The 27,909-nt window shown below is 38.3% G+C and overlaps 1 protein-coding gene across 3 annotated transcripts in view; it reads left to right on the forward strand.

Annotated features, from left to right (window-relative positions):
• The window catches only part of MME (membrane metalloendopeptidase), a 91,049-nt gene that overhangs the window by 18,209 nt on the left and 44,931 nt on the right, over window positions 1-27,909 (forward strand). For all 3 annotated transcript variants that reach the window (XM_019731986.2, XM_019731987.2, XM_019731985.2), the window contains exons 4-8: window positions 15,990-16,151; window positions 17,112-17,192; window positions 17,276-17,371; window positions 17,508-17,626; window positions 19,294-19,359. In XM_019731986.2, the coding sequence (XP_019587545.2) occupies window positions 15,990-16,151; window positions 17,112-17,192; window positions 17,276-17,371; window positions 17,508-17,626; window positions 19,294-19,359 (524 nt within the window). The remainder of the gene's footprint in view (window positions 1-15,989; window positions 16,152-17,111; window positions 17,193-17,275; window positions 17,372-17,507; window positions 17,627-19,293; window positions 19,360-27,909) is intronic.

Here is a 27,909-nt window from a genome sequence, read left to right on the forward strand (position 1 = left end):
AGATGGCAGGACTGCTCTTAGACGGAGGAGGGCATCCTCTTCCTCTGTTACCAGGGGGAAGAGACAGTGATGGTTTGGATGCAAATACTGCGTTTGAAGGTTAGGAAGAAGAGGAAGCCATGTGGTTCATCATCCAGTCACTTCTGTTTTCTGTGTGAAGTCTGAGGCAAAACCTGCCCCTGGGAGTGAGCTGGCAGAGAAAGGAAGAAGAGTATTGAAAGCTGAAAAGGGGCAGTGTGAGGAGGAGTGGAAACGAAGGCTCACCGGGGCCATGTAGAAGGGCTGTGCACAGAATTGATGACCCTGTTGATGTTGAAGGCTATACGTTGAAATGGCATTAAGCCAGGCCGGTAAGGGACTTTCCCAGCATCATGATTAATATCTTCAACAGATATTTATTGAGCACTGTTCTAGGTCCTTCTGATGCAGAAATGAACAACACGTGGAGCTTACAATCAACAATGAGACAATCATCAATCAATCAATATATAAATATCTTAGTCTAAAGTTGGAAGGGAAAAGGAAGGCAGCTGGATAGAGTCGGGGTAGGTTCATTTGCAGGGGGCAAAAGAATGAAATACTTAGGTGAGATGGTGATTTAAACGATGGCACCACAGGATGTAGCACAGGAGGTAAAAGAAAGGCAAAGAAAAAGTAGAGTGAACATAGGGTGAGTGTTCTCAGTAAAGTTGAAGAGGAGGCATAGAGGGACTAAAGAAATTAAAAAAAAAAAAAAAAGAAAGAAAGAAAAAACCTCTAAAGATTGGAAGGTCAGAGCACAGGTTACTCAAGTCAAAGAGTGCAGAAGTTGAACTGTTCTGGGTGATAATATCAGGAATTACCATGAAAATTCATGTTACAATGTGGAGTAGAGGCAAAGGTCATGAGAGTCTAGAAGCTTAAGAAATTCGTAAACTAGAGAGTAGCAGAGGATTTTTTGTCCACACGGTCCCTGATGTTAGCTGGGAAGATGGTAGAACTTTCACAGAAGGGAAGACTGTGAGCGAGGTGTCAGTCTTTAATAAAGAGAAATGAATGTCAAAGAAGTTAGGAGATGACAGAGATAAAATAGTTGAATCTGGGGTGGTCAACTGGCAGATAGTGGAGAGTAATGATTTGGATGCTGCAGAGAGTGATAATAAAAGGCCCACGTTGCCTTTCAGTGTTGCGAAGTGTTAGAGGGAAAAAGAGCTTCAGGGAAAGGTAGTTTAGGTTAAATCAGAGAGCTGGAGGGAGCATTCTGTGAGTAGGCTTAGGGCTTAATAAAGTCATGTCTTCTTGCCCCAGAGAATTCCAGAAATGCTCTTCTAATCCTGTTTTCTCTCACAATTTAAGCAACTAATCCCTTTTCTTTCCTTCTCTAAAGAGATAAGTTTGCAGGGTATACCCTTCTGAATGGAGGTAAATGTTTGCTACAAAAGTAAGATTCTAGAATCATAGGATGTGCAAACCAATCTAGAAATTAGTTCAGACAGGTTAGGGTTTTTGGCTCTTGTGTTGTCATACGTAATTATATCACCCAAGTGGGTAAAAGAAACCAGCAAGAGGAGATGTTGGCTTCATAAGTTATAAAAACAAAAAACAAAACGAAAACACTATGCTGAACACCTGAAACTAGTATAATATATTGAATGTCAGCTGTAACTGAAAAAAAAAACTTTTTTGTGTGTGTTTTTTGTTTTTAAAAAGAGGAGATGTAGGAGTGCCACCTGTCTGGCATATTGTTGTTTAACTCCATTTGCTAGAATTAGAATTATTAATGAATTCATTTTTATTTATCTTTTCACTAGCCTAGATAAAAACTCGAAGTGAATCAATGGGTTCATATCTCAAGATCTTCCTTCAAAATTAAAAAAAAAAAAAAAAAAAGAATTGTCACATTTCAGATATCAAAATGTCGTTTTAATAAACTCTTCAATCCAGAGTAGTACCTTAATTGTGAAGCAAATGAATAAAGGGTTTGTTCACAAACAGACTAGATGACTGGAAAGTCAAATTGAAGTCAGTTAGGAACAACCACTAGCCAGGAGAGGATCTATTTCTCTGTGCTTGATGCTTAAGGCAAAAGCAAGCAAGCCAACTATGAAATGGTAGAGATGGCCCAGGCCATATCTTTTATGTAGTTTCTTTGTTAATCGAGACTTTCCTGAACTTAAATTCTTTTTTAAAGAATTCCTAAATCATTAAAGACTTGTGCTTTAACATGTGCTTGAGGATATTTCCAAAAAAGAAAGCTTTTGTTAAATCCATTGGCTTAATTTTCTAGTATAATTGAAATCTGGATGCTTCTGATACCTCTGCAGGCTGAAACCAAAATGAATTTGTTGTCCCCAAACATGTGTATATAGCAATTAATGACTTCACTAACTTAGAAACCAAGAAGCAAAATAATAATTTATTTTTTTCAGAGAAATAATTTAATTATATTTGAGTGAATCAAATAAAGGACACAATATACAAAAGGTCATTAACTGAACCAAAAATTTCTCGAAGCACTGTATATGATATTCTGTAGCAAGGATATGACAATATATTGAAAAGAAATGGCTCAAGTGATACCCCAAAAGTCCCCTTAAACTCACATCTATGCAAATATGAATCTTTTAAAAGAGAATATAAGATAGTAGCAATAGATGCTATGAAACTTCTCATGATATATTTCAACTGTGGTAATAAAAGTAAAACAAACAAAATACATGTGAAGATTTGAATAGTTAACAAACTGGGTTAGTTCCATGCAGGGCGTGTGGCAGGATCGGGCGTATGGCAGGCCCAGGCACTCACTAAGGCTAAGGTCAGTGTCTCTGGCTCCATACCCAGTCAATTTCACACCTGGTGAACTGCCTCTGACCCTTGCTCTGGTAAGTGGGTTCCTACCTTGACCCTTGGGATCTCACTTCTGGTTCAGTTCTGGAAACGGAGCTTCTGCATTTCTTCCATCTTCTGGGACTGAAATGCAACTTAGCTCTTAACCTCAACACCTTTTGCCAGACCCTGAAGAATGTTCTGGGATCACCACATACTGTCTACTGTTTATAGCTCCTTCATCACAGCTGCCTGCTGGTTTCATCCTGTGTAGCTTCTTTCCATTGCTGTTAGCTGGGAGCTTCCTGTTTCTGATCCCTTGTAGTCTAAAATAAGATTCAGTCTCATTAGACTGGCACAGACTACTTCTACCTGAGCCCAGTTTATGTAAAAGACAAGCATTTTATATGGAAGAAAAATGTTTCTTCATTTGCGGAGGAAGGGACGGCTCATTAATTTTGTTTGCCAACACACAAAGACAAGGATCCTGCTTTTCCCTCAACCACCAGCCACTACACCTATTAATGTGAAAAACTTAGGAGGGAGGAATCAGTTATCTTGTTTTATTTAATACAAGAAAATCTAATTATGTGTGAACGTTCAAAATTTTTCATATATTGCCTATCTGACTTTAAATGAACAATAAAGTCATTTTTAATTCAAGTGTAGCAACAGAAAAAGAAACCAGTATCAAAATATTAAAAAATTCTGATATAGGACTTGTGTGATTTTTAAAGCTTTTAAATAACACATGGTGATAAGTTACTTTAAGAAGACTTAATTAACTGAGAATGAAGGAATCTTTTGGAAAGTCATTATAGACCCATCATTGTGCAAGGTGTTGGAATTAGAATCCTTGCTTTGGGTGGAGGGTTACAATTACCGTTGTTTTTATATTCTGTGGGTTACCTGGAAATATACTTTGAGCTATTTCTCAGAAATTGCACGTCTCATACTGATACCTCATTGCATTGTTGATGGTCTAAGACGCCATCTCTCACCCACCCATGTGGTCATACAAATGATGCCATGATGTATGAACCTTACAGAGGAGGTCAGAGGCAGCTTAACAAGTGCAATCCGCAAGAATTCTGTCTGGATTTGTGGAGGGAACTAGTCCAAGCTAGGGCTCATGAAAGCCTAAGTTGACTTGACAAATCATGTATTAAAGAGATGGTTTAGAACTTTGTGACCAGCCATAAAGATAGATTGAAAATAAAATGACAGCTGTTCCCAGGAGATGGCCATGATGAGAATTTCTAGGGCAAGACTGGCTGTTTCCTTCACTCTCAGCAAACGTAAGTTGTCTTCCCTGTGATCAGATCCCTCTACTTCACTGGACAAGGTGACAAAGGCCAAGCCCCTGCTTGTTAGTTGCCACACGTCTGCTTCCACCAATCAGACAGTCAGGGCTTCTCCTGAGGTGCTGAAGCCTTGAGAATGTAGCTCTTCATCTTTTATTCATCCCACATCCTTCCTTCAGAGGATGGCTTACCTCTCCCCACTCAGAGAGAGCCACTCTTCTCTCCAGTCCTCTTTCGGTTGCCTCTTTTGTCAAGGCCATGACCCACCTTCTCTGCTTGGAATACAGCTCACTACCTGACTCATATATTTGTTGGATGGATGGATGGATGGATGGATGGATGGATGGATGGATGGATGGATGAAATGCTCTCTGTCTCCTCCATTTTTGCCTAACTCCTTCTGCACTCCCAGCACACCCTATCCACTGCACACAGAACTTACATCTCACTTGTAGTCAGTTGTCCAATGTCTAGTTTTGCCCACTATCATGTGTTGACTATTTGTATCTTATTCATCATTGTTTCCAGCAATTAGCAAGGTGCATGGCACAGAGTAGATTGTCAATAAATATTGATTGAATAAATGAATATTTTACTCATTTTTTAAATATTTATTCTCAGGTTCCTTATTTTGAGGTCCCAAAACCATTGTTATCAAAGCAAAGTGATTCGTCAGGGCACCTGGTAAACACAGACAACAGTAAAGAAGTGTTTTCGGTCTGGCTTTCTCCCACTTATACAGTCAGATTTTTTCCGTTCAGTATTTCTCTGTCAAGTCTCCTCAGTTTAGCCCTTTTCTGTCTGATCCTTGCTGCCTTTGCTGGCAGTAAAGTCCATTATTCTCTTCTCAGGTGTTGAATTTACCTTGCAAATTCTATCCTCTTAAGCTAGAACTAGGTCAGCAAGGAAACAGTTTCTATATGTATTTCTTTTTCCCACTATTTTCCTGTTTCAGGGATTATTTTCAACTAATTTCCTACCCAGGTAAGTATTTCCAGCTCTCTGGGACTAAAATCTCCATTAGTCTGGCCTTTCTTTTCCGTCTCCCATTCTCTTGCAGCTTCTCCATTCTCAGTAACTCATTTCTGCACTCTCTTAATGATGCCCCAGTGCTCGCCTTCTCTTGGACGCCACTATTTAGCGAGGGTTGCTTTTCAACCATGGTCCTCTAAGGCTCCTCCATCTCTGGTTGCTTCCTTCGTAGCACGCTCACTCACATCCCAGTCAGCTCACCTGTACAAGCATAAGCTCATTTGCAGAAGCCCACTACAAGTGACTCTTTACCCGTAGTTTACATATAAAATAGGAACTTTACTTGTCATCTGAACACTGGGAAAGTTTGAGAGTTGAAAATGAGAACTGAGTATAACAACTCTTCAGATATAAATACAGTTACATTGTAGGAGTTCAGGTACGTTATGAAAGAAACAGCCTATTTCAGAGGAAAACCTGTAGGCTCTGTGAGGGCAGGGGTTATGTCTGTTTTTTCACCATGATATATCCAATTCTACATAGTGTCAGACATAGAGTAGTACTCAAAAATATTTGTGGAAATGAAATGGAAAGTTTCAGTCTTTTCATGCTCCACAAAGAGAAAATCTTTTTGGAGGAGGCAAATGATTTAACACAATCCTCTCGGACTTCTATCATAGAAAGGAGCTGTTTGTTCATTAAAAAATCTAAACATGTGGCGCCAACACTACCTTGTGTCAACTAAATGCTTAGTTTATTAATCTGTACGAAATTTAATAGCGCTCACTAAAAAGAGACTTTTTACAGTTTTGACTTCCTTTTAGGAAGCATTCTAAAATCACCGTTGACCCAGCTTATCCTTCTGCTGTGACCTTTTTGCACCAATCCCTAACCATAATGAATGCAAAGGCAGAGGTTTTGAGTTACTCTCAGTAATTACATATTATGGAAGCCAGTCTGATTATGCTCGTTCAGCAACATGTTCCAAGAAAACAAAATATTTAAGTGGGAAAAACATGGATATGTAATCTCATTGTTTCCCTTTCAGAGACATCCGCCAGTGTCCAGGGACCTTGGCATCTACCTGAGAGAGTTACCAATGGAACAGTGTAGCCTTTTCATAACCTTCTATATATTCCCTTTAAAAAAGAACATGATTATTCATTAGCATTGTAATCAACACAAAGCCCTGATAACTAATTTTAAGTGATATATTATATTTAAATTGCAATGTAACCTCTAATAGCTTCTTGCTAGCAAAGAATCTTTTAGGATTCAAAATGCAAATTGGACCTGAAAAAGAAAAATTATTTTTAGACTTACGGCACTTCAACCTAACTGTAACACGGTTTCAGGGTTTTCATTTATTAGCACAATATGTTTTTGGTTATGAGAATTGGAGGAATTCCCTACTGGAAAATTATTGACTGTCCTCTCTTGGCTATGAGCCATTCATTTAAATAGGATATGAGATAAGACTGAAGAATTTCACTAATTTGGGGAGAGCCAACTAAGGATTATTATTGTGGGTCCATTAGACTTGGGATTTCTGTGATTATCTCAGCAATTTCTAAAATCCAGGGCCAAGTGAAGTGAAAAAAATTCATGTAGCTATACTCATGTTATGGAGCAATTAAAATTTTAATTGAGCATCAAAAAAGAAATCCAAAAAACAAAACAAAACAGTGGTTGCTATATAATTTAATTTGGATTATCTCCCTCTTATTGGTGTTATTTAGAGTTAGGCAGAATGATATTGTGGGGGAAAAAAGAAGAAATCAGCTTAAAATTAGACCTGAGCACAATCTATACTCATATTGGTGACCCTGAGCATGTAACAACTCTGTACCTAGATTTCCTGAAAATAGGGGTAATATGTCCTACTTTATAGAGTAATTATAAGGAAGAAAAATAATTAAAACCAGCATCATAGTTAAGAGCTCAGACTCTGGCCACCAGGTTGGCTGTTTGAACTCAAACCTCAGCTTTGCTACTTAACCATGTGACTGTAGGTGCAAATTTCTACATCTCTAAAATGGGTACAAAAATATAGTTACCATATAGAGTTAAATGTTAAAGAGTTTAGAAAAGTGCCTCTCGTGAGTGACACATGTCAAACATTGACTTCATTATTGTTATGATTACATAAGTACCTTTGGCTGAACCCCAATGAAAAATCGTCTAGTTAACATTCTGTATGTAAATCTGATAGAGAGTTCATCTCTAAATATGATAGTGAATGGATTCTAAGTTAACTATTTATAGGCTTGTGCCTGTGCATGCATGCGTGTGTGCTTGCATGTGTGTGCGTGCCTATGCATTTAAGGTAAATTGGTAACATGTATATAAGAGATATAATTATAAACTAGGTATTCATCCAGCTAGAGTCACACAAAAAGGTCTCCTTTCTTGAGAGTTGTAGTTCTACAGAGTAAATTCACTGTGCCTGAAAACTTCCCTTAGATTTACTTCTCTAAATCTACAGACAGTTTCTAGACAGTTGTACAGGATGGCTTTTCTTGGTGCTGGTCAGTTAGACAGGTCTAAGACTGGACCTTGGCTTAGCTGGAACTTCAACAGAGGATGACAGAAGGTTTGAATTAACTGATAAACTAGAAGTCCAGATTGCATTCAGCATCAGGTATTCCTCTGCCCTACCCTAACCTTTCTTCAACCGGAATATCACCAAAACAATTTGGGGAGAGGGATTTCATTTAAAAGTGAGGAGTGGGTTGTGGAAGAATCCACAATGTTTATAATGAAAACCATTTGGTTTTTATTAGCATTAGTCTGTGTGCTTGCTAATTTTCAGTCATTTTCTCTTCAGAAATGGTCCCCCAGATTCTAGTTTCCACATTACTACCTTTTGAATGGAGTCCTTTGTGACCCGTTATGATTACATTGCATTTTCCTTGTGTTCTTTCAAAATGTTCTGACTTTGCCTTAGTTTTAGTTGGAGATGGTGGGAGGGAGCAGGATGGCAGCAGGGGAATGAGGTCAGCAATACTTTCAGGGTGTTGTTAAAGGAGATTTTTAAATTGTCAAAAATTGTCTCGTAAGAAACCTCAGGCTTAGTGTCTGTTAATAAAGCAAACATTTAGGATAGAGGATTGGGTCAGAAATGGCTGTCCTAGGGTCTTGCCAAGAGCATTTACTTCTGGATTCCCAACATTTCTCTGACCTCTCCTGGACACTTCCCGAGTAGTCATAAGCCAGACTGATTATAGTGATTTTAAGATACTGAAATGAAAATGGTGTTTCGTTGGGGTCAAATAGCCAAGGGCTTAGTCAAGTTAGAGAGACCAAGTTGAAAACACGTTTACTCACACACCATTCCCTAAACCTTACTTCCATGCAGAGCAAGAATAGTCAGTGAAGAAATTTCGCATGAAACCGGGTATGTGCTGTATGCATTATAAATAGATACCTAACCTATTTAAAAATGTCTGACATTAAAATATATTGTGACCAGGAGTTTTAAAAATACAGTAGTAATTGAGAAAAACATTACTTGTATGCCATTTCCACTTAATTTTGTTGCTTGTTTTACACATTTTTCTGGATATTTCAAAAAGCCTCAAACTGAAAATGGACAAAAATATAGAAGATCCTAATTATTTACTAATTGCCTATTAGTTAATTTGCCGACTGGCTAAAATTTATTTGTGATCCCCAATTCAGTACTTGTGGTACATACAGACATGCACAGGTCGGTGAAAGATTTGAGTTGCTATACACGCACATACCCAGCTGAGGTCCAACAAGGAGACTTAAGCATGCATCCTGCTCTTGGTCTATTTAGTGCCGCATTTTTCACATTTTCAGTGCTTTATGCTGGTGATTTCACTGTTTAAAATGGCTCTCCAGCACAGTGCTGAAATGCTGCCGGGTATTCCTAAGCACAGGAAGGCTGAGATGTGCCTTACAGAGAAAAGTCGAGTGTCACATTAACTTCGTTCAAGCATGAGTTATAGTGCTTTGGTTGTGAGTTCAAGATATAAGTAATATGTCTTTAAATGAAACAGAAACACACGTCACATATGATGATGTATTGACCAGTTGATGAAAATGTCTTATGATCTGAAGCTCATAGAAACCTTGTGTTTCCCTAAGAGTCAATGATTCAGTTTTTGTTAATTCAGTGTTAGTGGTGACTTTAAAACAAAATTCCACTGAATAATGAGATGTGACTGTATTTGTTTTGTAATTCCCATAAATTACATTGCATTCTTACCAAAAGCATCAGTGACCTACTAAGTAGGACAGACCAAGGATTGTCTCTTCTTGAGGTACCATATAGCAGGGTTCCATGGTAGCTGGAATTCCACCGTGCCTAACCAGGTTCCGGTGACTGGTGGAGTGGGTGTGCTTCAACTCCTTTGTCTATGGGGATCTGGAGCCTCCTGAGATAAAGAGAGCTCATCCTAAAGGAACAGAAAGTCAAGCTCAACAAAAACATGCCTTGAACAAAGCCTTGGCCATCAAAGAGAAGTGATGCTGAATATAATGGAGTATTTGCTATTATAATCTCCCCCAAATCCTGGCCTCTTGGTCCTTGTGGTTTTTGGGAGAGGGAGGCATGCATAGAGGTAAAATCTGAAAGAACTCCTCACCTCAAGGCATAAGGAGCCCTCCTCGGGACTCCTGTAAGACAGTGAAAGATGGAAGAGAGGCATTTTCCATGTATCAAACAGCTCCAGCACCAGAGGGAACTAGGTCATGGATGGAGCCCAGGGCAGGAGGTGGTAGACGCCAAAGTCAGTATACAGCAGAGTGGAGGCCTGGGGAAAGTGGGCTTGTACAGGAGACACATGTGTGGCTCCCTGTAATACTGTGCCAGGGACTCATACAGACTAAGGTGCACTTAGAAATATGGGTTGTCATGATGTGAGCCCATTCACACTCACACGCTGGAAAGGCAAGAAGAAATATGCCTGATTTATCTAAATATGGGACCATCTTTACTTTCTGATATTGAATTCTCTTGTCCCCATTTTCCATGTTTCTCTATTGTTTGTTCTGATAGTTCTCTCCTGACTGCACATTAGACCCACCCAGGAAGCCTTAAAAAAATGCCTGGAACACCTCAAAGATTCTGATTTAATTGATCAGAAGTGGGTCCTGGGCATCTGTATATTTAAAAGGCTTCTAAAATGATTTACATGGTTAGCCAGGGTTGAAAAGTACTGCTCTAACAACTTCCCTGAGATTTTTTCCCTCCCCCTAATGCAGTGTATTCTATCCAAAGGTAAGTTAGTCAGAAACCCTGCTTCCATGTCCACCATCTGGGTGTATCTTTGAGTACGAATGGCTTCCATGCCACTTTTCTGTCTGCTTGTCCCTCTGTGAGGAATTCATCAGTTTTTTACCTTTCCTTCTTCCTGGTCACTACAGACCCTCCAAGTTTTGATGTTTTCTCCTGCCTATGACCCAGCACTAGTTGCTTGTGATAAGTCTGACACTGGGGAAGGAGGGAAGCTGTAGCTATGAGAGTGCCAGGGAGAAGAGGAAGTCAAAAAGAGGCAGGGCTGGGGGGAAATAAGGGGTAATTGGGAAGCAATGGGAAAGAGGAAAGGGAAAGAGTATAAGTTACTGCTTTTCACATGTTCCCATCTGCAGTATCCGAAGTATGGGGGGCAGAGGATGAGCTCAGAGTCACACACACCTAAGTACAAGTCCTGGTGCCCCATCGTGTTTCCCCAAAAATAAGACCTAGCCAGACAATCAGCTCTAATGCGTCTTTTGGAGCAAAAATTAATATAAGACCCCATCATATTTTACTATAATATAAGATGGGGTATATTATAATATAATATAATATAATATAATATAATATAATATAATATAATATAATACCTTATATTAATTTTTGCTCCAAAAGACACATTAGAGCTGACTGTCTGGCTAGGTCTTATTTTGGGGGAAATAGGGTAGCTACTTGATCTTAGAGAAATTACTTAATCTTGTATAGTAGCCCCTTCTTATCCAGGGGAATGTGTTCCAAGACCCCAGTGGATACCTGAAATCATAGATAAGTGTCGAACCCTATAGATACTGTTTTTCCTATATTTACATACCTTTTTACTTAAAGAAGAACTTTACAGCTTATCTTTGGCATATCTGAATTGCCAGCATCACTAGTCTTGTGTTTTGGGGCCATTATTCAACAAAATAAGGGTTACTTGAGCACAAACACTGAGATACGGATACAGCCAATCTGATAATGGAGATGGCTACTAAGTGACTTGTAGGCAGTATCTACTGGACACTGATTCACATCTGATCAAGATGGAGCAGGACGGTGCGAGATTTCATCATGCTACTCAGAACAATGTGCAATTTAAAATATATGAATTGTTTATTTCTGGAATTTTCCATTTAATATTTTTGGTCCTCAGTTGATTTCAAGTAACCGAAACCAGGGAAAGCAACACCACGGGTAAGGGGGGACTACTGTACAACTGAAAAGTGGTGATGGTGAGGGATTCAAAACAGATCTGCCTGATTTAAACACCCCAAACATTTTGCCAGCTTATATTGCATCTCCTAATCCATACCCACACAATAGACCCTTGGTAATGAATACAGTAATTAATAACTTCCCAGATGGGAGTTGAGCTTGTTTTTAAATTCCTATAGTCAAATAAGTTGGGAGAATGTTACAAGAAGATTAGTTTGGAAAATAATGGTATGTCATTTACTATCAGCCTGGAACATTCAGAATTGTCATTCATAAGAAATAAGCTCATTATTAGTAGAAGATTACTTTTCTTGCCTTTATGTGACTTTCCTTAAATTAAAAATAGACTTTTTTTATTATTGCAAAAGCAATATGTGTTTATCTAATACAAATTGGAGAGTAAAGATAAGCAAATAATACAAAATTAAACACACTCATAATTTCTCCACCCAGGTATAACTGCTGCAAATGCCCTTTAGACTTTCTGGGCTTTTATGCAGATTTTTTTTAAAAATCACACTAAACTGTCTCTTTTACTTTACAAACATCTGGTCCACAGCATTCCATGTCAATATATTTGCCTTTACTACATCAATTTTTATATCTTCTTATTAAGGTGAGTAATTTTATTTTTAAACACCACACTTGTTTATTCAGAAGTCACAGACCCACAGATAAGGAAACAACTGAAGAGCCCAGATGTGGCTGTGTAGAGAGGTTGAGTAATTCAAAACAAAGGACAAAACATAAAAACAATTACAACCAGTTTGACAGTTTTGCGTCTGTTTCCTATGGCCTTTCTACCCACAATTCTACCGCTGACTTCAAAGAAAAGTCAGCACAGAGGAGGTCCGGAGGATAAGGTGCAAAGCCTGAATCAAACCCACGATAAGAGATTAAAGGGAGGGTGATCAAAGACCCAGCATAAAAGTGCTAGCCCGTGACTTGCCTTGGCCCATGGCCCCAAAATAGTCGTCAGAACAGAGAGCTCTCTTTGAAGTGATTGGAAGCCCTCATGCCCGGATGAGTTCTCTGGTCAGAGGGAGATTTAAAAAGTGGCGCAGGAAGGAGTTTGCAAAGTTGCCCCTTCCTATCTCTTGTCTGCATATTCCTCACAAATTGTTTGAATGCTGCTTCTTTGATTTGTTGTCCAGAGATAAGTGCTTTAACTGTACGGGGTATCAAGTGAAGAATTCAGCCTAAGAGGAGAAGGATCATGGTCTTGTTTCCTGTGGGAGATCTGGGAAGTACAGATGCATTCACCTGGCAGGGGATTTGCACTCATGAGCATATATCTGAAACCACCACTTCTCCTTTTTTGTTCAGGGTGTTTAAAAGGGCATGTGTTATTTCCAAATAGACAGTAAGATTTGTTCATTATTCTTGTTCATTCTACTTGGTCACTACTTGTCCACTACTTGTCCATTGCTCTCTCAACTAAGTTTATTGCTCTTCGTGGTGTTAGGACATAAATCATCCAATTTCCCCAGAGAGGGGAAGACACTAAAAGTATTCCCCAAATGGCAGTAGCCTTTACAATATTCAGCTTAAATTTTTAAAAGTATTTTGAAAGACAAGAGTTACATAAAATTGCTAAAAATGGATGCTTAGAACGTCTTTAGTTAGTACATCTTTCAGGCTCCAATTTTCTGGTCTTTCACTTTACATGATAATCTTTTATGTATTTAAGGTCTTTATTTTCACTTCCCCTGTCATCATATTTTCATTCCCTTCAAAGTTCAAGGGAATTACTTTTTCTCTCCACCTTTTCATAGGTCAATTTTCTAATCTTTACCCGAGATTTCAAGTTAAAGTTTTTACTGACAAGTCGGGATTGAGCATGATGTTAGGGTCTGTGAGAGACTGGGAATATGCCTCCCCTCCTTTACCAGAACCACAGACCAGTTGAGGAGATAATGAGTTTTCCAACAACAACAACAAAAAATGAAAATGATGCTAGTTGATACGAGCTTTTTCATGAAGAATGAAGATTTGAACTGGGACTTGAAAATGCCTGAAATTTCTAAGTATGGAAAAATAAAAAAGGATGTTTTAGTAGGAGTTGAGGCACCATGGTCAAAGGTGCAGAAGCAGAAAATTATAAGGCGTTTCACAGCAGAAACAATACATTCATTTAATTGGAGCAGGTGGCTCATATGAGGACGGAATGAGAGAGAAGCTTCGCTAGATATGTTAGAGAGCCTGGATTTTATAATGAATGCAAAAGGATTATATTAAGAACCTTGAAATGGAAAATGACATGCTGAAATGTTATGAAGACATCAATCTGACTGGAACACAGGGTAGGTCGGGTGGGGAGAGACCTGGGTCCATAGCTTGGGTGAAAAGGCAAGAGTAAAGCCTGAGAGAAGGAGGGAGGGCCTGAAAGAGAATGGAAATGGTGAGGAATGGAAGGATGAGATGGATTCTGGAGTTCATGAAATGAGAGTTGGTCTCATCTGCAGGAGCAAGGGAGGAGAGTATGTAGGAGGAAAGATTAGAGATGATTCAGGAACATTGTCACACATAAACATAGTTGCACACCTTTTACTGAGGTGCAAAGTGATGGGACTACAAAGAGGTTAATTAAGTTCATCAACAGAATGGTTAGGAAGGCAGAGTAACCCAAAGTAGCCTCCTCTAAGCATTAAAGACCAAGTGAGGCAATGAGCTCTCAGTTCACAGAAGTATTTCCTGAAGTTTGGAGTAATGGGAGCTTCAGGGAAGAGATTGGACATAAGCTGAACCTTGAATAGTGGGTAGAAATTGGAGAGAGTGGGAGGAGTTAAAAGGGTGAGGTGGGGGCGGAGCAGAAGCAAAGGCACAAAGTAGGGAAATACAGGAGTGTTTGTGGCACTCGCCCTTCAGGTTGGAGTGGAGAGTTTGTATAAAAACACAGACGAAAAGAAAAGGGAAGGTGGTAGCCTTTGATTGGTTTAGTAAAGATTTAGAGGCCGAGTTAAAGTGTTGTAATTTAACCTGAGGAATGTCAAGCCCCTGATATTTGAGGAAGGGAATGGCCAGTGCAAAAAAGGGTGTGTTGGGAAGTTTAATCTGTGAAAGACATATGGAACATGTGGAACCTATAAAAGTAGGAAGATAGTACTAGCAAGATGAGTAGTTGGGGGACTTCTAATCCAAAGAGAATGAAGATGTAAACTAGGTTGACACTGATTGTGGGAAGAGAACAGAAAAGAGACAATGTTGTTACTGATAAGCCCAAGGGCAAGGGAGACGTAGAGTTTTACCCAAGGTTTCAACCCTGGGAAGCCATGATAACAATTGTGCTGTATATCGAAGTATCACAGTCCAGAGAAAACTAGTTTGGAGGCACCCCAGAGAGTTCAGTACTAAAGAGATGGTGCCTGAGATGGCAGCCAAGCAAGCAGGTCCAGAGGGTTAGAGGTGGGGGCTGGAGACTCAATAGATGTACCATTCCAAGTTGAAAAATTCCACATAGCTCAGCAGTTGTGTGAAGTATTTTTAATTAAATAATTTATTTATTCAGAAAGTGAAGTAGTTTCAAAAGCTCGTTTGAGAACTTATACTCTCTTGATACAGATGAATTCTCAAGTGCCCTTTTGTTTTCCTTGCAAAACACTTGAAGTTACATGAGAAAGTGGAGAGAGCAGTGGGAGGGTTTTCTCACTGTTCCAGGTGTAGAAATTGTGGGCATTAGACCTCTTGTACATAATATTCTTCCCTTCAGTGGTAATAATTCATATTTTATACATCTTTCTCTCAGTTGCAGCACCTAGCACAGTCTCAGTGTTTTGTACATTGGAAGTTCTCAATATTGGTTGATTTGCATTTTCATTGCAGTTCTCAAAGATAAGAGTGGACATAAGAAAAACTAACAAGCTTTCAGCCAATTTTGTAATGACAGACTCTACATAAACAAATGCAAATTTGATGTCAAATTTGAATTGCAAAAATTTTGTAAGCCAGGTCCAAGAAGTAATAACCTTAGCATCAGATCTTTACTAAAATGAAAAATAAATCCATTAACAATCCCTCACTCCTTGGAGTCTCAGAGACATTCAAAATTCACAGCCTCTTGAAGAGCAGAGTCAGCAGCTAAAGGTATCAGAGTGAAGAGTGAGTGACTGTGTTAACCCCAGGACCAGGATGGCCAAAGCAGACCTATGTTCTTTTTTTCATCTGAGACAGAAACTAGCAAGGACCTCAGTGATTTGGGAGAGGGGGTAAGATACAGGATAGTAGGACCCAGACCACTCAAGGGTAAAACCAACCAACTATATAGTAAAGGAGGACTATACACAGATAATATTAATTATTCCACCTTGAACTGACAGTTACATAAGAAAAAGGAGATTCAGGCCAGTTGACTGCTCATGAAGGGGGAAAAACATACTTCTTTTTTCCCCTTCCAAACTATTTAAGAAATATACCCTTTGTTTTATCTCATCCTTTCCCCGGTCTCTCAGCTGCCCGACTCATCCAGAACATGGATACTACTGCTGAACCTTGTTCAGACTTTTTCAAATATGCCTGTGGAGGTTGGTTGAAACGCAACGTCATTCCTGAGACTAGCTCCCGTTACGGCAACTTTGACATTTTAAGAGATGAACTGGAAGTCATTTTGAAAGGTTAGTGGAGTTTGTGTCTCTGCATCAAAGATTTCCCTCTTAATATATCCATTTTTTAAGAAATGCTCTTAGCTATTACAAGGAACATTGCACAAAATGGAAGTTGATAATCCCTTCAAGTTTTATGTACCGCCACCTGGTCACCGTGAGGGTAGTAGACACTGAAATGGATATGTGGGCATCTCTAGGCTTTCCTGCTTTCATGTGTAGGTAGACAAACAATAAAGCCCTATCCTCCCTAGAGATGGCATCTTTATGCCATTCTACAGAAGAAGAAATTTAAGTGATTACCACTAAACACCATCTCCATGATCTTTCTACCCTGGCGCTGGGCTGAAGTCGCTGTAAGACGTTATTAGTAAGACTTGCCTTCCCAGAGGTGGTATATTTTTTCTAACCCAGCTAAGACATTCTCCCTGGGAAGTTGAGAAAGTGATGTCTAGTCCTCTACAGTTCTCCACCCTCTGTCCTCCTCTTCTAGAAGTTACTTTGTCGAAAAAACAAGTTTTGCTATTTTCTATCATCCAAAACAAGAACAATCTGTTCAATTCATTTGGAGCATGACTAGTACAAGCACACAAAGGTAATTATTTTTCAGCCATGTAGAGGACTATCATACTAAATTCCAAATTCCTCTGCATTATTATTTCTCTTTTTAATCTCAGTTCCAAAGAAAGTAACTTCTCTATGGCAGAGCAGTACACATCACTGTTCACAAAAAAAGATAATCTAGTGAAAAACACTTTCTTGTAACTTGGCTAATGAAACTAACTCCCAGTTCTGCGCTAGGAATAATGATCAGGTAAGGGGTTTGTTGTTTCCTGTAGGGTTTCAGCACAGGGAGGGAGAGAACATACAAACAAAGAAACAAGTTAGTTACTGAACCTGTGTTGAAAATGTTAATTGCAGCTGCAAATGAGCCATTGATATTGATGTATTTTATTAAATGCCCGATTTCAGATGTTCTTCAGGAACCCAAAACTGAAGACATAATAGCAGTGCAGAAAGCAAAAACATTGTACAGATCGTGCATGAATGAATGTAAGTGCTCTGAATTTTGTTTAATTAAGAGTGTCTATACAATATGCATACACTTCTTAATGAATTTTAATTGTTTTCAAAAGCTGCTATTGACAGCAGAGGCGGAATGCCTCTACTCCAACTTCTACAAGATATATATGAATGGCCAGTAGCAACAGAAAACTGGGAGCAAACCTATGGTAAGGCAGTTTTCCTTCTTTTTAAAAAAAAAAATAATTTCCAATCAAATCTATGTTATTATTATGTTATAGTATCATATGAATGCACTAAAGCATCTAAAGATATATATATATATTTCACCTTTCATTGCTATAGGTACTTCTTGGACAGCCGAGAAATCCATTGCACAACTGAATTCTAAATATGGGAAAAAAGTCATTATTAATTTTTTCATTGGCACTGATGATAAGAACTCTGTGAACCATATAATCCATGTAAGTTCATGTGGCTGTCAGCCAAAGTTACCTTTAAATTGTAATAAAACTTCCACACACGTTATTGATATTTAGAAATAATGCATATTCTCATTTGAATTGCATGAGCAAGGTGGTAATAAATTAATGCTCTGTCCCCGATATCTGGATTCCCCATTTCTAAAGTATTTTCTTAATACTATGTTTTAGACATTCATCTCTTCTTCCTGCTTCCTTTGTTTTAGATAACTCTCCCTTCATAAAAATAAATGGTAAGAAATGAAAGACTTCAGGCCAGTCCTATGTAGAAAAAGCACCAAATTTCTTTGTATGTTCATATAAGGAGCATGGTCTGGTAATAAGTAATGCAGGTCTGGAAACCAGAAATTCCTAATTGCTTCCGAAAAAGAACATAGAGAAGGGATTTTGGACACAGTTTTGCTTCTCACTAAAGAATGTTTGTACTTTTTCCTCAATTAAGGTAAATAAAATGCTATTCTCTTAAAATGGCTTTGGTTAGATTTTTTTTTAAAGTGTAAACCATTCATTTAGGTTTATCTGAAGTGTCACCTAAAATGAGATTAATACTTAATGAGTATACTTGGATTGGATTAAAATACCTATAAAGCTTTTACATGGTCTCCTGTAAAAGAAACAAAACTAAAAGTTGCAGGTCATAGAATCATATTTATGTCACTATTGCATAAATCTTCATGGCCACTTTAATTAAAATCATGAAAGGCATTGACTCCAGCTTTCCTCTACAGTGGACCCCTTTTCTGCCTTCCCACATTCTCTCCTTGGGCCATCAAATGCGAGCATCATGCATGATCATCATGAGGGGAATTTTTAAGAGGGTCAAGAGGTTGGGAAAGGAACAGGGCCCTCCTTGTAGAGATGTCTTCTGGCTCTTTCCATGCCAGTCCTCTGGGTGATGTTTCTTTTGGCCCTGCTAGGATTCTCATTTCAACCCATAAATTCTGATTTGCCCCTGTACCATCTTCTTACCTTGCAATGCATAGGAAGCGACCTCACAAAGCTGCGAGTGTGTCCAGGTAGCTCTCACTCGGTATAAAGGTGGGCTAGACACGCAGCTGGCACTGGCTCTACTGAAGTCCTGAGCAAAGCAGCTTTGGAGAGAACCGAGGAGGTGTCTCCTCTATCCCTGTAGGGTAGAGGATCTCAAAAAAATTTCTGGCAAGATTCCACTAGCCAAAAAGTTCTAGAGTTACTATAGAGGTTTCCCATCTTTTATTTTTTTCCATCCCGGTTAAGGGTGAGGGTGGAAGAGAATGTCCCCCACAGTAGCATATAAGAATCTCAAGAAGCGGGAACATCCTGGAAATGTGTAAAGTAGAAACTCCCCAGTCCTAAACTTTCACCTGTTTTTGTTAACCTGCACCATCAGTTCTGCATTAAAAATCCTTCCCGGTATAGTTTCTGTTCGTTTTCTTTGGTTTTCCTCAAATACCTGCAGCACAACCTTCCAGATTATCTAACTACCCATCAGTTTAACACTTAGAAGTAGTGAGAAAACCATTTCCTGATTACATATAGTCACTCAGTATCTAATTTATGAACAGCAAGGACACTTGGGATCTTGCTCAGACATAGGCATGCTTCTATTTTGTCCAACTGTTCTGTATCAACTGAATGGTTTGTTTTCACCTTTTGTACTTTTTTTGTAGATTGACCAACCTCGACTTGGCCTCCCTTCCAGAGACTACTATGAATGCACTGGAATATATAAAGAGGTAAAAAAAAAAAAAAAAGTGAAATAAAAATAAAACAACAAAATCATTTGGTATAAACTGATATATAATGAAGAAGAATAAGGCTGAGGATAAACTTTAACCCTCCATGTTCTTTACTCTGGACAAATACTTAAAATCACACAGAAAAGTGAACTCCCTTTTCAGTGGTAGAATGAACATTTTCAGTGGAATGAATAGAGGGATTTTAAGAAACAAGGAAACTTGAAATTCCTTACTTGAGTCTTTAGTCTTTGTATTTGTCCTATGACCTATTTTGGAAAGTCAATTTTAAATGCTTTAATTCTGCCTATAAATTGGATGTTTTGAAAAATGAACTTTAATCGTGGTCTAGAGCGGTACCGATGAGGACCAAGAAATGGTCCAGTATGAACCACATTGTACTGTGTGGCATGTTTCCAGAGCCCTCTGCTTTGACGTTCACAGGACGCCCTAGGTAGGGACATCGGGTTCAAACAGACCTTTGCAGATACCTTCTGACTCAGACGTTGGTCAACTAGCCCAGCCAAGGTGCTTCTGACTGTCTTGCAGCCTTACCTCTCTCAGGCTGGTGTTGATGTGCTCCTGCTTAGTGATGTAAAGGGACAAAAGAAGACAACTCAGTAACATAGTATATTATTATATATTGGGGAAGGTGTTGGCTCTATAAATGTTTTCTTCCTAATTATTTAGTAGCTCAGGAGTAAGTGAAGTTTCCCTTTGACGATCCTAATGGGTCACAGTGTAGTGGTGTGGCTGAAATTACTCCCTAGTTGAAATGATTAGCTAAATATGTTTATGCTAAGTGTTTATTTTGCATAATTAAGTTCAAGTAACATGGAATAAATTCACTATAAAGTGTCTTTTTGAGGGGCTACACAATATTGAAATGTAGAAAAAGATGTGTTATAGAAGACCACAATTAATAGTGCAACAAACAATTAATAGCACAGACAATCAAATGGGTGGGGGATACTTGAGTTCATTATAATCTAGTTACTGTGTGGGTTGCAACTATTGGCTTTACCAGCCTTCCTATTGCAGAGTTGAGGGTGATTGAGGAATTTTGGCTCATCCTACTACATTTTCATCATCATCATCAGTTGGATGCCTTTCATATTTAAGATCATGTCCTAAAAACATATCAAATGTTTTCAATCCTAAAAATATACCAATATTTTTGTATTTTAACATTTCTGATGTAAAGATACCCAGCAGTCGGTATATACATTTGATGTGGTAAAGTTTCTTTTCTGTTGTTGTTTTTTGCAAAAGCTGTGAAGATGATGGTGTATTTGTGCATTTCGTATTCAATGCTATCTCATAACCTAGAACAGGTCACAGACTGGCAGTCATAGGCTTGAGTCTGATATACAGGCACTTTTGTGTAACTTGCAGTTTCTTGTTTGTTTTCATTTGGATTAATTTCCAATATTTTAAAAAGTTGAAAGATTTCACTTAAGAATCTAAATTTCTTGATAAATTAGTAGCACTGGAAACCCTAGGCCTGCATTGCCATGTGGCAGCTGTTGGGCAGAGCTATGTTGTATTTGCCCCCTTCGGGTAAGGCATTTGTTCTCATCTTCATCCATATGGTTCATTAATTTATGTTGACTTCCTGGTTCCTGAAGCATTTAAGTTTGTGATTTAGTTGGGTCCTAGCTAAGCTGCAGTAACAGAGACATGAAAATACTGTAGCTTAAACAAGAGAGAAGTTTGTTTCTGGTTCCTGTTACAGTCCAAAAGTCAGCAGGCAGTCCAGTTGAGGTAGGAAACTCTGTTTCATGGGAATGGCCAGAACCACAGCTTTCTTTGACCTTGTTGCTCGAACATCAACCTCTTCTAGTGTTTTATATTAGTCTAACGGGTCGAAATTGGTTCACTAGTGCCTTGTTCACATTTCAGGCCACAGGAAAAAGAAGAGGGAAATTGTAAACAAACGATTTCTTTCATGTCAGTGAGGAAGAAGTTGTATACATTCCATTGGTTAAAACACTGTCATGTGGCCACAACTAAATGTTAAGGAGGCTGGGAAATGTAGTCGTAAGCTGGGTGTCATGTATGTGCCTTATTAAAATTGGGTTGATGGGGAGAGAGGTTCCATTACTAAAAAGAAGTAAGGGTGCTTAGATATCAGTGACATTTAGCAATCTCTGCCACAGTTTGCATCTACTGGCCTGGGAAATACTATATCTGTAGCCAAATAACAGTGGTGATCAAATCTAGGGTCAGAACTATGTTTATGGAGACTATGGGTAAGAAATCTGAGGTCCAGAGGTTTGCCCTAGAACACTCAGCAAAACAGTTGTAGAACCACAGGTAGAACTTTTGTCCCGGTCTATTGCTCCTTCCAGTTCATCTTTCCAGCTTCGTAAGAGTAGTATTTCATACTAGTAGAGTTCTTTAAATAAGAAAATGATTTAGAAAACTCAGCAGCATTGGCACTTACAGTCTGGAAGTTATTATCAGCTCAAATTAGGTGCCCTCACGTGCTCTGAATTAGACTTGCAAACAGAATATATGCTTGCAGCCTTGCCGTCCTTCCACAACTATGGCTATTTGGTCACTGCACTCTTTCCTGCTAAGCTCAAACCTCAGAATCCTTCTCTACTTAGTGCTCCAAGCAACCTCCTTCCAGTTGAAGGCAGTTGGCATATAAGAGAAAATATAATTGTCATCCTGGAAATGCGTAATTACTAGACTATTTCTGTACCTTTCCCCTCTTTTAAAATTCATTCTTTTGGGGTTGGGGGAAAGGGGAGAGATCCATGGAAAAAATTCCAATTTTCTCCTTATATCCCCCATGATATTTGCTACTCTTTCCCAAATACTACTACCTGTAATCCCTCATTTGATTTCTTCTGCATTCCCAGCCAACTATCAAATAAAAATTAATTCCAGTTTTCAACTATTCTGCTATCTCTGAAAGAAGTCAGCTCTTTTAAGTATTTTTTCTTAGTGTTTTATTGCTTCATGGAGAAAAAAATGGTGAAAAAGATAGAACAACAAAACAACACTGAGTGTAGAAGTTAGAAAGCTGGAAGAAATCTTACCATCATCGATTCAGTATATCACTGGTCTTCATTGATTTTCTCACCTATAAGCTTTTTTGTATGCTGTTCCTTTTGCCTGGAACATTTCACACACACACATGCCCAGCTCTCTTCCTCTTCTTTTACCCTTTAAATCTAAGTTTGAATTTTGCTTCTTCATGAAGGCCTTTCCTGTAACATTTGACTAGATGAAGATACCTATATGTTCCTATAGCACATGGGTTTCTGTGTACTTTTTTTACTTAATGTCATTTTTTTCTTCTTCTAGAAAACTGTAAGTTTAGTGGGAGCACTGTCAGGTCTCACTTATCCTTTGCTTTATTCCCAGTACCTACTTTGGTTAGAAATTATCAAATAAATATTGCTGAATCAGTGGGTGAATAGTTGAGGGGGAAATGGCGGGGAAGAGAGGGGAAAAAAAGAAGATAGAAGAACCCAGACTCTTAGGGACCCCTCCTAGTTCCTCACCTTGATTCTTGGGGAAGAATGAGCTCTAGGGCATCCATAGCTAATGGAATACCTTTCCTGAGCATCTTACAAACATTTTATAAACCATGTATCCCTTTTCTTCTTTTCAATCTCCAGCTGTTTCTCTGCTACAGTCAATTTGCCTGAGATAGTCACACATTCAGTGAGTCTTATATACTTTTGCATTCCACATTACTTCACTGAAAATAACCAAGAGAAGTTTTGAGGTCTGACATGAGTTCACCACCTTTTTCAACAAAAGACGTGCTCTGTCTTTGACTCGAGAAGCCTGGTTCCTTTGCCTGTCATTCTAGCCAATGATTTTCAAACTATAGTGTGGAGTCTGGTTCTGCAGATGTGCCTCAGGGGTTGGGGAGAGTCATTGATCAAAAGCACCCTAATCATAAATCTCCTTAATCAAAAAATATTACCTAAGCCCATTTCCCAGCATCCTTTTTGATCCCGCTTTTCAGAATATCCAGCTCATCCAGGGAATCTTCTTCCATAATTCTAAAACTTCTTATGAACAATGAAAATAGCACCTACAGTTACCAAAAAAAAACGCCCATTCCACTTTATAGAAGCATATTTTTCACTTTCGATAGCCTAGGAATGGAATTGTTGTGTTGTGATATTTGTATGGCATTCAAAACACAAAATATCTTGTTTCATTATACCACGAGGTTATGAAAATAGATAATGCATTTTTTTCAAGCACCGCCTTCTTTGAAGACAAAACCTACTTTTCTCTTGTTAAAAGGCCTTTCAAACCTGTTATGTGCTTTTATTTCTGGCAGTTTTAAATGCTATATTTTGAGAAATGCATGGTGTATTCCTCTGGTTATTGTTCGAAACTTGAATACCTGAGTTCCTTTTAGTTTTCTGTACTTTCCGTTTCCCTTAAAGAGGGAGCATATCCTAAGGCAATAGAAACCCAACGATTTATGTTCTTATATTATTTACATGACAGAATCGTATGTTTTCTTCAATAATTAAGGTTCCTCATGCACAGACTTTAAGAGCTAAATGGGACATTAGAGGACTTAGTGCAACCCTTCATTTTTCAAATGAGGGAACAGAGACCCAAAGAAGTAAAATGACTTGTTTAAATGCCATAGATCACAAGATCCACGTGTCAGCTAGGAACATTAATTGTAAACAATAGAAACCTATTCTGATTAACTTAAAATTTTGTTTAAAAAAAAAAAATTTGTCTGTCTCACCTAACTGTAAAGTTCTAGGGATGAACCAGGCATGGTTGGTTCCAGAGGTTCAATTGAGTCATCTTATCTTTTCTTTTCCCATTCTTAAGATTCTAGTTTCTATTGTGTTTGGCTTCCTTCTCTTGCATTTTGTCTACATGTGAATCAAAAATAACCATTGGAAGCTTCAAAATATAGAAAAAAAGAAATTTCTTCTCTCCTAATGGCTATCGATTTCTCAGAAAAGGACCCTGATTGGCTCTGCTTGAGCTATCTGTTTTTCTCTAAACCAATCACTGTGTGATTTATCAGAGAACCAGGTTCTTTAATAAATTAGTTGGTAGTGCCAACTCATGTCTATGACTCAGAAAGGGAGGCCCCTTGGTCAACAGTTCTACCAACAGGAAACAGAATAGAGGGTTCTGTTGTGAGAAGATAAGGAGAAAACACTATTTATTGTAGCCCACCTTACCATTTTCTGTCTCCTGGTTCCCAATGTAGCTTTCCTACCAGATGGTGCTATTTCTACAAAAAAAAAACACACAAAAAACCTGAGAGCAAGTCTCATTTAAAAGTAATAATTAAGCCAGCTCATGTTAATGATACAAGTTGCCAAACAAGACTGAATCAACATTATCTTTTATCATCTATAAAAGTTTATAATTTAAAACTGTTAACTCAGTGTTCTGCAGGCCAAATATTAGGTAGAAGACCATAGAGACATCTGTGTGAATATTGAACAAATACATACACTGAAAATTGACATCTTACCAGTTTGGATGTACCTGTGTGTCTCCTGTTGTGTAAAGTTTCCTTTTCTAGGAGATAAATAGAACTTCCTAAATGTCATGACAGAAGGAACTGTTCTCAAAATGGGTTTATCAAGAAGCTGTCATCCTGGATCTCCCTTGTTAAAGATATAGAACCTGATTTCTATAGAAGTAGTAGTGAGATTTAAAACAATTCTATCCCTTATAAGGGTATAAATTTCTACGCTAGGAAAATAATATGAAAGAAACACATGGCCCATAAAAAATAATCATCCTATTCATGGAAGTTTAAAATGGAACAATTAAATGCTTCATGTGAGAAAGTACTTGTATACTGATTCCCTGAAAGGAATGATGACTGTAATTTTCTTGAAAAATCACCCACCTTCAGAAGAGTCTCTGAACTCGGCACTGAGAATGAATTGGAATTGGTCTCAAAGCTTCCCCTTCTCTACCTCTTTAGCCCATCAGGGGTGTTATCTTGTCCTCCTTTACAAAGAAATCTGCAGGTGAGGAATCCAAAATGTTTGAGTGCAATTGGGTTATAGATATATTGATGGTCTGTGTCTGAGTAGGTAGAGGAGGCGAGGGGTTCCCAACTTTGTGTGTGCAAATGACAGGGTTCTGTGTAGCCACACCATCTTGTATACAGACTTCAGGAAAGTCCACCATGATTGATTTTACTTGTTTATACATCAACAAAATATTTATTTGAACAGACTATTTCAGGGCTAAAAGAAACATGAGAAAACCACTGGTCTAGCAGATGAGAGCCTGAGGAGGTGAGATAAGCGTTGGAAAATAGAAGCTCTGGTATGTAATGCTGTGGAGCCTGGCAGGGGTGAAGGGTGCCAGAGTCGTGAAGACATTTAGAGCTCTTAGAAAAACTGCGGGTTCATAAAAAATGAACACATTCTAGGCATGAGGATAGAGGACTTGGAACATGGTCAGAATGGTCAAAACCAGAAAGAGACGGCCCAGGGGCCAGTATGTCTGACTAAGAGAAAACACAGACCAGAGAAATTCTCTAAGCTGTGCCTACTCAGGAGGCAGCACAAGTGGAGATTTGCAGTCCTGTAGATGAGCAGGTACAAGCTGGAACTGACTGAAACCTGGAGAGGATTTTGTTTGCCCACTTACCCAAATACAAACTGAGAGCAACTGCTCTAGACTTGGGCTGAAAATAGAAGTCTGATGACATAGGAAATGAGTAAAACTTACTTACGTAGTATACTTAAATTTTAATTTCTTTTTCTTTTTCATTCAAAATGTGTTCATTGAGCTTCTGCTGTGTGACAGATACTTTTCTATGCAGTGGGGATACCAACAAAAAAAGGCAGGAAAGGTCCTTTTCCACATGGAACTCATGTTCTAATGGGAGGAGCTAGACAACAAAGAAACAAGTAAATAATTTAAGGAAATAAGATAAATGGAGATAGTGTTAATAAGCAACTAAAACAAGGTGATATGATAGCAAGTGAATTACTAGGATAAGGGGATAATTTAGATGTAATTTGATTTGGTTTTTAAAAAGATCACTCTGGCTGCTGCTTGCTTGACTTGATAAAAACAGATCCTGCCCGGGAAACTGCTGACCTCATTTTGTCCTTTCCGGACACCAGGTAACTAAAAGTCAGGAGATTTCACCCAGGTCAGGTTATCTGTATTTAACAAAACAAAAATGAGCTTTTTAACTTGGGAATTAGTGGCTATGACAAGAAAATTGTTTGAGATCGACTGAACCAAGTTTGTAAAAAGAACTACATGCAACTTCCCAAACATATGCAGCAAACCTTAGAAGTTACACAATAACTTCTCATGAATCTGCAGTTTCTCTTTATTAATAACCTGATGAAAGCTCCAAACAGTCCCCATGCTGTTTGTGTTCTGTGTTTCTCCTGCTCAAGTCTCTCTGTGCTGGCAGCTGCATGCTCCCTGATATGCTGTTGAAAGTGGGAAAAATTCCAAGCCTTTTTGATAGGAAACATATCTTCCTTGCTATGTCTTCTGTGTGTTTCTCCAGAAAACTTTGTGTAACGTTATTAAGTATCCCCCAGTATCAGTGGTAGGAATAGTATAGTTCTGTGACTTTTCAGTCACTTCATGCTTCATATTATATCGGTTTTCTTCCTAAAAAGGAGAAAGCAGAAAATTGGTAAGAACTGGGTGTCCCGGAATAGAATCTTTGGAAGTGAAACTCCTGATGCGTAGGTTACAAAGGTACCAAATATCAGCCAATCTGACTATGGAACTATCTGTTTTTCACTGGGTCTTGCTGTTACTCATTAATAAAGATACTGAAGTTTGAAGGACAATAGTTAAATGGCGTCGCTCTCTTTCTCTATGGCAACTCCAACAAATATCAGCTTTTTTCACAAGCAGAAGGAACCCAACTTCTGAACAGAGCTAACGTATAAATACCATTGGTTGGTCCTGCAAAATGAATAGAGTTCTAATTAGAGTAACAATTCATGGTGTTGGGTATTGATAAATATCTATCATCTCATTGAGATTGTGTAATTTAAAAACTCACAAAACTGCTATTATGGATTTTATCCAACCATTTAAAACCAATTATCATCTTTGGACCTGGTATTTATAAGCACTGGGGTTTACAATGTTTTATTTTTAATGGAAGAGCTACATAGATATTTAGACATTTTTTGTGTTTTTTTTGTTTGTTTGTTTTGTTTTGACATAAAGGATTCACTACATCAAGGCTGCAACCAGGTTGCCTTGTGACTCAAAGAAGATAGGTGACTCTGGCCGTTCTCCTAATATCTAATTGCTGTCTTAGTGACAAAAAAGAGAAATTGAATTTCAATTTTAAAAATATTCTGCCCAATGTACTGTTTAAATGTTAAAATATGTGTTGATTACCTTTTCCTCAATCATGACAATTACTACCATTTGGCATTTTACATAACTAGATGTATCTCCAGGAAGAAAATTAATACCTTAAGGTAGAATTATATCTCGTAGAAAAGATTCAACAGCAGCAGTAAGCCTGGGTTCTGACAGCTACTATATAAATTTGGAAGCTGGAAAAGTCAAGATACA

The sequence above is a fragment of the Rhinolophus sinicus genome, linkage group LG01 (genome assembly GCF_036562045.2).
Source record: "Rhinolophus sinicus isolate RSC01 linkage group LG01, ASM3656204v1, whole genome shotgun sequence".
NCBI classification, from domain to species: domain Eukaryota; kingdom Metazoa; phylum Chordata; class Mammalia; order Chiroptera; family Rhinolophidae; genus Rhinolophus; species Rhinolophus sinicus.